Source organism: Tiliqua scincoides, chromosome 4, assembly GCF_035046505.1.
Source record: "Tiliqua scincoides isolate rTilSci1 chromosome 4, rTilSci1.hap2, whole genome shotgun sequence".
In the NCBI taxonomy this organism is placed as follows: domain Eukaryota; kingdom Metazoa; phylum Chordata; class Lepidosauria; order Squamata; family Scincidae; genus Tiliqua; species Tiliqua scincoides.
Genome location: NC_089824.1, coordinates 112,428,221 through 112,444,128, shown reverse-complemented (window position 1 = coordinate 112,444,128; position 15,908 = coordinate 112,428,221). Strand labels below are relative to the sequence as shown.

General features: G+C 42.8%; 1 protein-coding gene across 1 annotated transcript in view; it reads right to left on the bottom strand.

Moving 5' to 3' along the window:
- PAPPA2 (pappalysin 2) overlaps positions 1-15,908 on the bottom strand; it is a 188,695-nt gene that overhangs the window by 38,715 nt on the left and 134,072 nt on the right. The window contains exons 16-17 of the mRNA XM_066624530.1: positions 12,989-13,166; positions 11,731-11,944 (exon numbers count right to left, since the gene is read on the bottom strand). Of these exons, the coding sequence (XP_066480627.1) occupies positions 11,731-11,944; positions 12,989-13,166 (392 nt within the window). The remainder of the gene's footprint in view (positions 1-11,730; positions 11,945-12,988; positions 13,167-15,908) is intronic.

Here is a 15,908-nt window from a genome sequence, read left to right as displayed (position 1 = left end):
CATGTCACTTTATGATCCCATTCACCCTAGTAAGGGGAGGATCTTCATGTCAGTTTATGATCCCGTTCGCCCTAGAAAGGGGAGGATCTTTATGTAAGTAAATCCCATTGTGCTTGCTCCCAGGAAAGTTTGCACAGGATTACAGCCTTCAAACTCCCCACTCAGCAGCCCCCATCGCTCATTCACCCTCTCACTGCCCCATTTCCTTCACGTTTCCCCCCACGATCACGGCAAAAGCAAGCAATTGAGTGCAGCTGCTCTGTCCTCCCCAGCTTAGAGCACAATCCTGTGCGTATCTCCTCAGAAGTAAGTCCCATTGTGCTTACTCCCAGGAAAGTGTGCACAGGATTACAGCCTTCAAGTTCCCCACTCAGCATCCCCCCGTTTTTGAAATCCTCTGTACAGTATGTATGCCTTTAAAGAGCACTTAATAAACACTTTGTAAACCAAATTTGACTTTGTTCTGACTTTTCTTGCCCATAGGAATGCATTAATTAAATTTCAATGCATTCGTATGGGAAAATGCGCTTCGCAAAACGAAAAACTCGCATAACGAAAGGAGTCACGGAACGGATTAATTTCGTTATGCGAGGCACCACTGTATTTCCTTCTCATCCTTTCCAATAATGGAAAGCTAGTACCCTAGTAGCCATCAAAGACCATTCAACAAGTACTTTCAGGTGGTAAACGAGAGGGGGTCATTTTCACATACCCAAAGAACATGTTTTGTTATAAGGTCATAGAAGGAATGACATTTGAAGAGGATATCTTGTTCACCTACACTTATAGCCATTATGTTGTACCAACCAGCAAAATGCCCTATGGAAAAATCTTCAGGTAGCTGAAAAATATTCTTGTCCTTACCTAACCCTGAAACAGGCTATGTGTGTGTATGATGGGGGTGAGGCATTGAATAGCCACTCATTTAGGCAGTTAAGCTGCCAATTTACTAAGAGGAACAGAGAACAAATGGTGGGAGCGGGTGGAGAAAAAGTGAGGAAAAGACTTTAAAACTTGCTCTAAACTTCCCTCTGTCCTGTGCTCCTGAGCCTGCTAGAGACCTTATGTATATTAGATGTGTAGACATTTGCTGGACTCTCCCTAGAAATGAAGTTCCTAGATACTCCCTAAGGACTGTTCTCCCCAAATCTTACAGTCATTCCAGGGTACCCAGAAGGCTGAACTGGAAAGCAAGACATGCAGTTAGGATTTCCAGGTTGAAGCTGGGTTCACACGTGATCTACAGCATGCCAGTTACTAAAGAAAATTAGAAAATGTGACATTTTACTTGCTACTCAAGTCTACGGCAACCCAAATGTTGACATAGAATCAAGAGTCTCCTTGTCGGGCACTGAGCTCTACTCCACCGGTCCTGCTTCCCTCCTGCCCCACTCCCTCCCCCTGGCACGCCCCTTCCCCGCCTCTCCCCACTGTCCCTCCGCTTCCCCCTGCCCCAGGGAGTTTGAGAACCAAAGTTTGAGAACCACTGTCCTAAGTAAGAGACTGAGGGCCAAATCCTATCCAATTTTCCAGTGTTGGTGTAGCTGTGCTGCCTTACAGCACATTTGTGACAGTGCGCACCGGTGGTGAGCTGGTGTGCCATGCTCAGGATTGGGCTCTGAGTTCTAAATGAAATAAATGGGTCTTAATTCTGAGTAACTATGGATAGGATTGAGCTGCTCAAATGCTGTAAAAGGAGAAATAGTTTCTTGTTCCCAAAGAAAAGATGCACAAAAGAGCTTTCATTAGGCAACTAGTGACACATCTTTATTTTCAAGAATTCTCAGCTCTAGATGGTCAAAGCCTCAGAACAGATGAGCACTTTCCCAAGAGATACAGAAAATAAAAACAAAAACAGTCCTGGCTGCTTCTGACACAAAAGGCACACACATGTTAAGTACAGGCGGTGCCTGGTATCTGCTGATCCAGTATCAACTGATCCGGTTATCTGTAGTTCCCCATGGCCCCATTACCTTTGTTGTTCTTGTTTACACTTGTGCATCTTGCTCTCACAGGATTCTATAAACATAATGCTTTTAAATCACTGGTTCCTAACCCATGGTCCCTGGACTACAAGTGGTCCTCAAGACCCTGAGAAGTGGTACACGAGGTCTCATGAAAAAAAGGTCAACTTCAGTCACTTCCATCATCTCACCAAGCAAGTGCTCCCCCATGGACCACCACAAAGGCTGGAAAACGACTGCCTGCAGCTTCAGCTGGCAACAAAAGCAACAACCCCAAATCTTCTCTAAAATAATAAAGCTCATAAATCTTCTCCAAGTATTACAAATTTAATTGCAATTTTTTGTGTGCAGGGGGGTGAGGGGGTTGCAAGTGGCAGGGGGGTGAGGGGGTTGCAAGTGGTCCAAAACAATTCCAATTTTTGCCTCAGTGATCTGCGGGCTCCTAAAGGTTGGGAACCATAAACAAATTGGCAGGAAGCCTGCATACTAAAGGGATGACTCAGAGAAGGTTGACATTCTGCCTGTATCCTTCTAGCACTCAGGCTGCTTGCCTTCCAATAAGCCTGACTGCTTGTAGTGCTGTGTTAAAGGAAGAGACATGCTTGCTTGGCACCACTGATAAAAAGAAAGACAAAGGTAATGGGCAGAGGGGGTGGGACAGAGATAGGGTTCCCTCTTAACCATGGTTCCCATATCTGCAGGGAGGCCTGGAGAATATCTCCTGTAGGTACAGGTGGGATGCTGTATTTCCTTCAGGATTCTAGCTGTTACAAACTTTGGGATTTACTAGCAATGAAAACAGAGTTCAATGGTAATGCATATTCCTCAGGATTTTCTTCGAATTGTGTCTAATGGGGTTGCCATTTTATCCTGAAAGAGGATCTGTGCCTTACAGCGCAATACTATGATGCGTACTTGGAAATAAATCTCATTGTGTTAAACAGGGATTACTTCCAGGACAGTGTGCATAGGGTTGCAGCCTTAATTGCTGAGTGCCACGAAGAAATTCAGCAGGTACAGCCTTTGTTAGCATGAAGACACACTAGTGAGAAATGTTGTGCCTGTAGAATTTCTGCCTATCAGAAAGAAGTTGAAGGTTGATAGGTTTCATCAGCAAAAAAAAAGGGCAACCCTAATGCAATGCATTGTTATTGCCTAACAACATGCCACTTTGATTTAATTAGTCATCACTGTGATAATTAGAGAATCACAAAGCACCTAATCACATGATTAGCAGGCAGAAATTTGTGTACCCATTTAAAAACAAATCTTTCTTTTATTGCGTTCCCAGCAGTAAAAAACAAACAAAAAACTTAAACTATGTGGAGGAAATTAGCCACTAATGGAGTAAAGCTCACAGAATGTTAAGTCTAAACCAGTAACACAGGAGAGAAGCTCAGATGAACAAGATTTAAGTTTGTGGAAAAGCTGGAGCATACCCTAATCCAGAGTTTCTCCAATTGTGGGCCGCAACCCGATGTGCAATGTGTCACCGCTCAATGCTTTGCCTATAATGCCTTTCTGAGAGCTCCGGAAGGCAACTTCTGGGTCATGTCGGGCCCACAACCACTCTAGTGGCTTCCTCACGCGCCCGAACACCTCCCAGAAGTGACTGGAAGCAACTTCTAGTTTGCGTCCATGACTTCTGGTCACTTCCAGAAAGCATTCTAGGGCCCATGGAGGCCAGTGGAGTGGGTTGTGGGCCTGGTGAGACCCAGAAAAGGCCTCTGGAAGCTCCCAGAAAGGCTTTGTGGGCAAAACACTGAAGATCAGGGCATGACCCACCATGGAGGACAAGCTGAATCACGGTACTCAAAAGTTTGAGAACCACTGCCGTAATAAGTAAGAGGCTGAGGACCAAATCCTATCCAATTTTCCAGTGCTGGTGTAGCTGTGCCAATGAGGTGTGCACTGTTTCCTGTGGTGGGAAGTCAGTTACAGAGGCTTCCGCAAGGTATGGGAACATTTGTTCCCTTACCTTGGGGGTGCATTGCGGTTGCACCAGTGCTGGAAAGCTGGATCCAAACCAAATCCTATCCAATTTTCCAGTGCTGATGCAGCTATGCCAATGTGGCATGTGGCGCATCCTGCTGGGGGGCAGTCAAGGAGGGGCTGCATTGGCACTGGAAAGTTGGATAGGATTGGGACCTAAGAAATTCAGGTCAGGTGCTTTCCAGCTTTGTAAGGTATGGTAGGCATTATTAACATCATCATCTACATCAGTGCTTCCCAAACTTTTTAGCACTGGGACCCACCTTTTAAAACAATAATCTATCACGATCCACTAGACCAGGGGTGCCCAAACCCCGGCCCTGGGGCTACTTGCGGCCCTTGAGGACTCCCAATGCGGCCCTCAGGGAGACCCCAGTCTCCAATGAGCCTCTGGCCCTCCGGAAAGTTGCTGGAGCCCGCAATGGCCCAACGCAACTGCTTGCAGTGTGAGGGTGACTGTTTCACTTCTTGCATTAGCTGTGGGATGAGGGCTCCCTCCACTGCTTGCTGTTTCATGTCTGTGATGCAGGAGCAGCAGCAAAGGCCAGGCTTGCTTTGTGCAAGGCCTTTTATAGGCCTTGAGACCTTCATTCATTCATATAAGTCCCACCTCTAATTTATGTAAACTTATGTAAATTTATTCAAATTTTGAATGTAAATTAATTCTTTTTTTCCCCGGCCTCCGACACTGTGTCAGAGAGATGATGTGGCCCTCCAGCCAAAAACTTTGGACACCCCTGCACTAGATCAAAAAAAGAAATCTAGCAAGAAATGTTTTATTATTATATAATAAAAAATAAAATAAAATATATTATTAATAATTAACAAATTCTTGATAATAATCATGTCCTGTGCTCCTGAGCCTGCTAGAGACCTTATGTATATTAGATGTGTAGACATTTGCTGGACTCTCCCTAGAAATGAAGTTCCTAGATACTCCCTAAGGACTGTTCTCCCCAAATCTTACAGTCATTCCAGGGTACCCAGAAGGCTGAACTGGAAAGCAAGACATGCAGTTAGGATTTCCAGGTTGAAGCTGGGTTCACACGTGATCTACAGCATGCCAGTTACTAAAGAAAATTAGAAAATGTGACATTTTAATTTGGGGGTATGAAGATTACCTCATACCACAGGTTAGAATTCCAGCTTACAATTTTCTTCTGCAACCAGGCAAGGATGCTTGCAAAGTTTTTGTTTTTTTTTAATGTTTCAAAAACTTTTCATGACCCACCAAAATTCAGTTCACGACCCAATCTAGTTTGGGAAACACTGATCTACATAATCTCAATCTCTCCCTCCAAAGAAGCTCAAGGTTGCATAAAAATCCATACCCCTACAATTTCATTCTTACAATCACCTTATGAGACAGGTTAAGCTGAATGTATATGACTGATGGAGAGCCAGTGAAGTTCATGACTGAGTACCTTAGTCTCCCCATTTCTAGTCTGATTCTGATCCCATCTGTTGGGCAACGGGGATGGATCTGAGATAGCATTTATATGCAGTACATTCAAGATATGAAGCAATAGCTGCAATTATCGTGGAGGAAAAATATAGTGAGGGAATACTTGCTATTATCTTGCTCTGAACATAACATTCTCAGTAGTATTTGAAAAGCATAAGAAAAGCATAAGGTTAAAGCATGACTCTTGAAAGTAAGGGAGAATGTGGAAGAGGCCATATTCATAAAAAGTTGATATACTTATTTAGAAAAACAAGTTGCTAAAGCTAATCCTTCTAACTGCAGAGAAAGCACATAGGGAACATCATGTGCTGAAGGATCAGAAACCTGCAAGAAAACAAGAACTGCCAGTTTTTATTTATTTATTTATTTATTTATTTCTATTTTCACCCGGATTTTCTCCTTGAAGGGCACCTAAGGTGGCAGTTGTAGTAGAGGTGAAGTTTAAAAGTAGGTATAGACGTACTCTTAAAGATGAATCTGCAGTTTTCTCTGTTACTGTGTGGGTTCAGCTCCTCCCTCCCTTGCTCCTCAAATCGTACGTACCGTACTTGCTTGAAAATCTGACAGTGATTTCCTCTCCCCTGCCCATGTTTCATGTGAGGGTGTCCACTTTGTCTTTTTCAAGTATCTTGCATATTATTCAAGTTAATATTGGTTTGGTGTCTTATAATAATACTACAAAAGCTCTCTAATATTTTTTAAAAGTGCTTCAGGGAGAAGGCTTTATGACTGTCACAAGTAAGTAGCACTATGCACAGTCTTTTCAGCTGCAAACCAGAAAAATTGTTTTCTTGGAGCAATGCACTTAAAGCAAAGGTTGCACATCTGCCTAAAATGGTGCAAATTCAGCTCCTCTGTTTGCCACTCAAGCAACAAAACAGAGATTCTATACAACACTTAATATAGTGCTATTAATGTCTGGCAACGTCCAGAACCCACTATCATGTTCACTTGAAATTATGTCCAACTCAGTAAAGATCCTTGTAACTTTAATTAAGATGATTCTACTTCTAACAGTACCCTATTAGCATGGGCAGGGTATTTCTGGTAAACTCTCCCTTCATTTGTTGGTTTCTGTTATGTGCAGGAGGTGATGGATGTTACTAACTAGTTCCTTTCATTCACCACCACCCCCCTTTCTTTTTTGCAAAATATGTCTGCAGTCCCATGGCACTTCTGGCTCAGCTGTGTTTAAGTTCAGTCTGGCCAATCTCTCTATATCACCGTTGGAGGACCATGGCAATCCAGCTGGCAATAGAATGTATGGAAATGTACCTTCCATAATATTTTTGAAAAAACAAAAATGTGTTTCCTTACCAAGGATTTTTTAGTGCAGAGTATATGCAGCCCTGTCTATGCAAATTCTGACGTAATTTAAATGTTCAAAATCTAAGAACATTTATTCATTTCTTTTAAGCAGTAAAAAACATTACTGCACTGTGTCCCTGCACTCAAAGCAGCTTACAAGCCAATTTCAGCTCACAAAAACCTACAAACAAAACCTTAAAAGAGCAATAAAAATAAACATTTTTTTAAAAATCCAGTCATCAACTCACAAAACATAACAACAGACTTGGCAAGCCCTCAGCCACAGAAGCTTTTACAGATAGGTCCATCAACAGATCCAGCTTGCTTTTTGGGGCAAGAATGCAAGAATGATCCTGACTGTGCTGGACTTCAGAAAAGAGTTAATCCCATAATCCAGCTGCTCCAGAAGTGTGCAGCAATTTGTTGTTGTTTTTAATTTTTAATTTTTCCATAAACAAACACACATACAAAACATGTACATACAAACATTGGGGTTGCAGGATACCATATACCAATTAATTAATAATTCATTCTATATCTCTTAATATAATCAAAAAAAAGGAAAAAAAATTAAAAAAGAAAAAAGGATATACAAAAAATACATATCCATTTCTAAAAACCCTGTTTCATATTCTATATACTTCACCGTTTCATCATCATAATCATCTCTTCCCTTCTTTTCCCATCATTCTTTATGTTCCTTCTTTCAATAAACTCTTAAACTCTTTTATTAATACAGTGATACCTCGCATAACGAATGCCCTGTGCAGCGAAAAACTCGCAGAACGAAAGCGTTTTGCGAAGTTTGGTAACTCACACAACGAATTTTTATGACCCGTGCTTCGCAAGACGAATTTTTGTTTTGTTTTGGTTTGACTTAAGGGGGGGATCTTCATGCCAGTTTATGATCCCGTTCACCCTAGTAAGGGGCGGATCTTCATGTCAGTTTATGATCCCATTCACCCTAGTAAGGGGCGGATCTTCATGTCAGTTTATGATCCCCTTCACCCTAGTAAAGGGCGGATCTTCATGTCAGTTTATGATCCCCTTCACCCTAGTAAGGGGCGGATCTTCATGTCACTTTATGATCCCCTTCACCCCAGTAGGGGGCGGATCTTCATGTCACTTTATGATCCTGTTCACCCTAGTAAGGGGCGGATCTTCATGTCAGTTTATGATCCTGTTCACCCTAGTAAGGGGCGGATCTTCATGTCAGTTTATGATCCTGTTCACCCTAGTGAGGGGCGGATCTTCATGTCTGTTTATGATCCCCTTCACCCTAGTAAGGGGCGGATCTTCATGTCAGTTTATGATCCCGTCCGCCCTAGAAAGGGGAGGATCTTTATGTAAGTAAGTCCCATTGTGCTTGCTCCCAGGAAAGTCTGCACAGGATTACAGCCTTCAAACTCCCCACTCAGCATCCCCCCATCGTTCATTCACCCTCTCACTGCCCCATTTCCTTCACGTTTCCCCCCATGATCACAGCAAAAGCAAGCAATTGAGTGCAGCTGCTCTGTCCTCCCCAGCTTAGAGCACAATCCTGTGTGTGTGTCCTCAGAAGTAAGTCCCATTGTGCTTACTCCCAGGAAAGTGTGCACAGGATTACAGCCTTCAAGCTCCCCACTCAGCATCCCCCCGTTTTTGAAATCCTCTGTATAGTATGTATGCCTTTAAAGAGCACTTAATAAACACTTTGTAAACCAAATTTGACTTTGTTCTGACTTTTCTTGCCCATAGGAATGCATTAATTAAATTTCAATGCATTCCTATGGGAAAACGCGCTTCGCAAAACGAAAATCTCGCATAACGAAAGGACTTGCGGAACGGATTAATTTCGTTACATGAGGCACCACTGTACAACTTATTCTAATACAAATTTACTACTAAATACTTATCATAAATCTAATTATAAACAAATCTACCAAACCACTCATACATTGTATATCCATTGCTTTCTAAACTTTACTTTCTACCTTCATATCATTTCTCCATCTATAAATTCCAAAACAATATCAGACAAATTTAAATCTAATTCATCAAAATTAATTCATCAAAATTCATCTAAATCTAAATTCATAAAAATTAACCTATAAAATACAAAACCTTAAACTCTTTTATTAATACAACTTATTCTAATACAAAATTTCTACTACTTATCATAAATCTAATTATAAGCAAATCTACCAAACCACTCATATATTACATATCCATTACTTTCTAAACTTAAGTTTCTACTTTCATATCATTTCCCCATCTATAGATTCCAAAACAATATCAAACAAATTTAAACCTAGTTCATCAAAATTAACCTATAAAATACCTAGATGTATTTATTCTTCTCTCAAATCAAATATTACGCCACTACCAAATCGTGTCATTATCTTGAATTCAAAGATATTATTTGATTCATTATTTGAATCATTATTTGATTCAAGTCTTGCATATCATCTCTAAACTTTTCCCCCCCTCTCTTTTCCATCTTTTTTTCCTGATAAACTTCACAAGAATGTCTCTTAAGAGTTCATGCTTTGATATGCATCCTCTTCTTAGTCTTCTTATTCCTGTCAATAAATCCAGATCCTGGCAGGTCATCTCCTTCTCTTGGTCATTCTTTTGGTCAACTACGCTTGTTGGTTGACATGTCTCTTCCCCGTTCTGGTCCAATACCTTTTGGGTACTTATCCTCCAGTCTGCCCCATCTTTCTGTATTTCCATTAAAATTGTCATTTCAACTTGTTGGTCATTATTCTTCATTGTTGTAGCTTTAACTTCCGTTTCATTAAGCTTATTTATCTGTTGGCTTAAGGTTTCCACGCTAATTTGGATTTGTAAAATTTGGATAGCTTGTTGACGACTCATATCAAGCAAATATTCCAGTTTTTGTTGTAATAGAGTTTCCCAATTTGTTCCTGATGAATCCATGATTTTTCCCTTACAGTTTTCTTTTAGTCCACGAGATGTCCTGGGCAATCTCTTTGCTATGGAATGCAGACATTTAGTTTCCCACAAACGCCAACCAAACAATGTTCAACTCACCACTCAGTGATAGGAAATCCTTCCGCACTCAAATAATCCAGAATTCAACATCCAATAAAATTTTTATCTCATACAGGGTTGCAGATTTGTAAACTTGTATTTTTAAAGTTATACTCCATATAGTGCCAAAAACTCAAATGTCTCTTCTCAGATTTAAAAACAACAATGAGGTGGAGGAATCCTCCCCCCCTTCTACTTTTTCCAAAGTCAGTTGTTTAAAGTCGGAATTTACATAACACAAACAGCACTTACTTTGTTCTTCTAAGTATCTTCTTTCAATAGATGAAATCTGTTTCAGTATCTCCACAGGGGTTTTGCAGTTAATCGTGATTTCACGTCTCCTCCCCCACTGCCTTGAACGGCCAACTCCTGAGAAGCAAGCCCCCCAGCTGAGCTTCAACCTAACTCAGGTATCACTGTCAGGATGACTAAACCTCTCCTGGCAATGTCATCGGATCTCCTGGACCCGCATTAATAGAGGTGAGAAACAGGCTGAAATCCAGAGCCCCGGAGATCGTGCCTGTTCAGTTTACTGCATCGCCCCCCAAGTGTGCATCAATTTGTGTGAGGCACTCTGCAGGATGTCACGGGACCCCCGCCACCTAGCAATGATATATCAGTGTGAGCCTCAAAACAGCAGAAGGCTCAGTGCAGCAGGCACAGCTGCAGTGCGCAAAAACTGCAAGCTGGGAAAAGCCCTACTATCCCCCCGACCCTCTTACCACTAATTTGAGGCTCATGTATAGCCTCGAACCTGGAAGTGAGTGGCACTGACATCATCACGTGATGCATTTCACATCACTGCCAATTACTTCTGGGTTCTGATGGTGTCACAGCAGTGGAAAGTTTGAAATCTGCCATAATCTCAGACTTCTAAATGTCAACCTTATTCAGTATCTGATTAGCTTTCAATTCCAATCTCTAAATTGTCAAATAGACCTATAGTGAGATCACTTGCTAACCATTCTAACTCTCATCCTGATAAAAATGTGGTGACTTTTATCTTTTACCTCATCTCTAGAACACTTCAACCAATATTCACTGGTTGACCTTGCTACCCCTGCTTGCATTCCTGTCTTGCCTCCTGGACCTGTTCTTGGATACTAGTTTTGCTTGACTTTTCAGCTATGAAGCCTGCTCACTGAACTGTCAACGTTTACAAGGAACTCCTAAACATTCACCACATGAGAGGAGTGGTTTCTGAAACTAAGGGCGCAATCCTAACCGGCAGTTATGCTGGCATAGGTGGCCCTGGAGGGTCGCAAATGTGCCGTAAAGCACGTTTGTGTCTCCGTGAGCTGGCGCCGCGTCGGCGCATTCAGATGCGTCGACACGCAGATGGAGGCAGAAGTCTCTGCCGCGGCTCCCGCGCCGACACAAGCGGCGAAGGTAGGTGTGGGGGACATGGGACGTGTTACTGGGCGGGGGGAGGGCGGTCCCGGGGTCGGGCGCATGGGGAGCCAGGGGTGGACCTGGGACCTGGCTGAGGAGATCCATAGGGGCGCGCAGCCCTTACCTATGGGCAAGGGGAAGAGCTTTCCGTTGCCCGTGGCTGAGCCGCTGCTCGCTGCAAACCCGCGTTGGATGCAGCGCAAGCCTCCTGGCTTGCCTGCTCCAGCGTGGGTTTGGATTGCGCCCTAAAGCAACTGTTTGGATGAAGATGGAAACTTTGGTTAGTTGCAATGCACACTCAAGAGTTGTGTTGTTAATCACATTTGCACCTTTTTGGGAGGAAAAAAGATGGTATGTTTCAAAAGGATAATCTTAGCCAGCCAATCCACATCTCAAATGGCAGAAACCATGTTGAATTTAAGACCAAGCAACTGACTGACCAAGTGCAAATCCTACAGTGCCAAAGGCTCTTCTAGCAAAAGCTCCAGAAATGCTGGTGCTGAAAAAGAAAAGACAAAATTGGGGGTGGGGGGTGGGAACAGCAAATGAAGAGGAAATGTTCTTTTTACTCACTTCCTGGGCTTTCCTTCTGTGTTTTCTGTCACATGGTATCCGGGTTTACACTTATAACGGCAGATGGAGCCCACGTCGTGATTCCCTTGCAGGCATCGGGGCACTAGCAGCTTAGCATTGGCAACTGGAGGAGGAATGTCACATTCCAGCTTGCAATAAGCTTCTGGGAGTGACCAGAGGCCATCTTCCAGACAAGTGAGCCACTGACTCACTCCTAACAGAAAGAGAGAAGCAGAGCCCATTCAGAATATTGGTCAGAGATGACCAGCTGAAAGCCTGCAGGCTGCATTTGACCTGGGCCTGATTTTCCTTTCTTCTCCATGCTAGACTTGAAGTGCAATTGAGTTATTTTATCCCGCAAGTACCACATTCACTAATAGTGCACACAAGATCAGCAGTGCTGTTGTTCCTCTCACCTGCAGTCTGGTGTAGAAAAGGTTTAGCAGGGACTAGAAGATGATCTTGTTGGAATTTGGATGCAATACCACCTGCAGGATTCTGGAGGGTACTGTACTGCTCAGTCACCTGAGACAATTTATCTGTTCTCTGGTTCCTCTATACAGACAGCAACTAGTCTGGGTGTTGGGATATCTTTTACCCCAACAAGAAGGGGGTTGGATTCATTGATTACTCTCCTTTACCCCTACTCCATTTCAACAGATCCCACTCTGCTTCTTACTTTGGCCCTTCCTTCTGGAAATGAGAGGTCACCACGCATGTAATCTGGGGGAACCTCTCACTGAAATGCAAGGATATCTCTTAATTTCTTGAGCCTAGGAAGGAAGCTCTTCCTGGTTTTGCTACTGGAGTGAAGATATACTGACAGTTGTTGGGGGGTTCTGCTCTCAAGTTGCTTGGTCTGGGAGAGTGCACACCCCCAGAATCAGGAAACTGTCCATTCCTGTTCAAGGTAACAAGGTAACAAAGATGACCTTAGAAGACCTTGACCTTTAGAAGATGACTCTTCTAAATGGTCGAAGTTAAAAGCTTTTCAGTTGCTGTAGCCACAGTCAGAGCTGTGTATCTTCAACATAACATCCAAAAGGTGAACTTGCTCGTCGGCCCCACAGAGACATATACAAATATCTATAGAGCTCATGTACTATCACAGGGAAGCAGTGCCAATTTCCCTTTTAGATGTTTCACAGGAAGTGCAAATTTAAGATGTGCAAGTGACATGAGCATGACTTTCTGTTGCTTTAGACTATCATTCACATTCACACTGAGAAATAATTCTGGTGAAAAGACAGCAGCATACCTTGGAGTTTTGCTGGCTTGATGCAGGAGAAGAAGCAACGCTTCCCGAAAGTGGTCCCTTTAGGGCATGAGAACTCAGCATAAAGTACATGCGACTGGTCAGGAAACTGGCAATCAATGGGGTCACAAGTCACAGATCTGTCCCACTGCCCAGAGTTACAGGTCAACAGGATCTCTTTCTAAGAAAGAAAGAAAGAAAGAAAGGTTGTCCCTAATTTCTATCAATGGGTCTCTATGCTACACTATGTAAAAACTCCCACAGCTTAGCGCAGTGCTTCCTAAACTTTTTAGTACCAGGACCCACTTTTAAGAACGATCTATAGTGACCCACTAGACAAAAAAAGAGATCTATAAATAAATATTTTATTTATTAATAATAAATTATTAATAATAAGCAAGGTCCTGTGCTCCCGAGGTTGCTGGAGATCTTAGTATAGTGTGTGTGTGTGCAGACATTTGCTATATTCCCCAGAAATGGAGTTCAAGAAGTGTTCTCCCAAAACCTCTATAGTCATTCCAAAAGACTGAACTGGAGAACAAGATGAGCAGTTAGGGACTTCTAGGCCAGACAAAAGGCTGAAACTGGCTTCACACATGATCTATCATGTCATGCAAATTACTAGGGAAAATTGGAAAATGTGGTATTTTTATTTGGAAATAATAATACGAAGATTACCTCATACCACAAGTTAGCATTCCAGGGTGAAAAGAAGAACTACCCCCTCCCTCATGTCCTTAAAGCGAGGGCTCAAAAAATACCTGTTTCATCTGAAATTTGGTTGCTGAGTGAAGATTTGCCCTCTGTGCCTCTGAAATACGGTTGTTATTTGACTCACTCCCTAGAATAATTTGCTTTCCCACTGGCTCAATGATATATTTTAGCTTTGCTTTGTCTTGTTTTTATGTTTCATTGTTTTCTTGTTAAATCTAATGTCTTTAATGCTTTGTCTGATATTTTTCTTTCTACCTATTATGTTACTTGTACTTTTGTTATGGAGCTTTGTAAGCCACCTTGGGCATTTGCTTTGGCATGAGAAAGGCTGGCTGGATAAAGTATGCAAACAGAGACAATTTGCTCAATATTTCTTATTTTGCAGAACTGATTCTGTAATTTTACTATTCTGCATAATTCATTTTTGCTTTACCAGTCAAGCTGCACATATGGTGAAGCCAGACTTTGAAGCTTTGCCTCCCAAGTCACTGGAAATGTTACTCAACCACCTTCTGCCTTCTGAGATTTCACCCACAATTGCCCACAAGCTTTCAAGCATATTTTTCACAGCTATTAAGATAGAAACCAAGATTTTCAGGAAGCTAAATTCTGCACCAAATATTTGTGTGTGGATCCTACCACGCAGTGTAAATCAGAGCAAGATGGGAGGAAAAATAAAAATTGAATCCACCCAGATTCATGCACTCTGGCCAATATGCTGTGGCACAAACCAACCAATCGCTCAATGGCAACCTGCCTTGCACTAGCAATTAACCAGCCTCCCTTATTTCAACTCTTCCGTAATGTTAGCAGTACCTCCTAAGTAAGGTATAAGAACAGCAGAATTCACAGCCAAGGTCCTTTTCTGCCAAGATGTTCCCTATTTGAGTGCCAGAGATAGAAATGTTAAACAAGGCAGATTTATTTTGCTTTGTTTGATCTTTCGTTTAAATTTCAAAGCAAAAAGGACACTTCATTTAACACTAACTCATGATGGAACCCACTGCCTAACCCAAGCTCCCAAGCTGCATCTACTCACATATGGATTAACTGGAGAGTTAAATGATTAATAATGCAGTTTGAAGTGGGGTGAGGAAAAGAGATAACAAGGCACTAAGTTAGAACTACCTGATTTACTGAGGCATTCTGCTTGAGACGGCCTTTGCAAGCCACTGCCAGCATTTCATAAATTTTGGTCAAGAATCCCTTCAAATTCTTTCCTGCCTTGTTTTCTTTTTCCCCAATATCCAGACTGTTCTTTTTAGTAGCAGAAGTAAATTGAAAACTCAACAGCACTCTGGTCAGCAACTATTCTGGACAGAGGGCCACTCAGAAGAGCAAATGAGGGTGGGCCAAGGTACCAGGTCCCTCTCACCCATCCCTACAAATTGGGCTGCAGAACAACAACAGTATTCATTCATTCATTCTCACTCATACACACACACCCCCTCTGAATTGGCAAGATGAGGCTAGACACCTCTATTTACAATACGTTGTAAATAAATGTTGGACATTTCACCCTGTGTTGTCTGGTAAGCCTTGACTATTGAATTCAGGTTCCTCACACACATTAATAACTTAGGGCGCAATCCTATCTTGCGCTGGAACCAGTAAGCCAAGAGGCTTGCGCTGTATCCAGTGCAGGATTGTGGCCATAAGCAGCTCAGTCAGAGGTAAAGGGAAACTTTTCCCCTTACCTCCAGGAAAGGGCCGCTGGCACCTATGGGTCTCCTCGGACTTGCACCACATCTCGAGGTGACACAAGTTCAAGGAGAGTGGAGCAGCTTCAAGTCACTGCATTCTCCCTGGGAAAGGGGGTTGGGATCCGGCATAACTGCCGGATTCCAAGCCCCGCCTCCTGCTCCCTGCCCGCCTGCCCCCAGGTTGCCCACCACCCACCTTCCCACCCAGGAATGCCTCTCTCCTGCCTCCCCCCTACCTAACTTTGCTGCTTGCATTGGCCCAACTGGACCGATGCAAGATTTGGCGAGGAAGCCAGCACGGAGGCTGGATTCAGCCTCTGTGTGTTGGCGCATCTCTGTGTGCTGATTCAGCTTCCTCCTGAGGAGGTGCAAACATGCCTTATGGCACATTTGTGACCCTCCTGGCCCAGGTCAGGATTGTGCCCTTAACGGATTTGTAAGATTATATACAAGTCCCTGTCAGGAGTCACTGGCCTTCCTCAAGCCTAAGGGAATTTTTTTTTGTA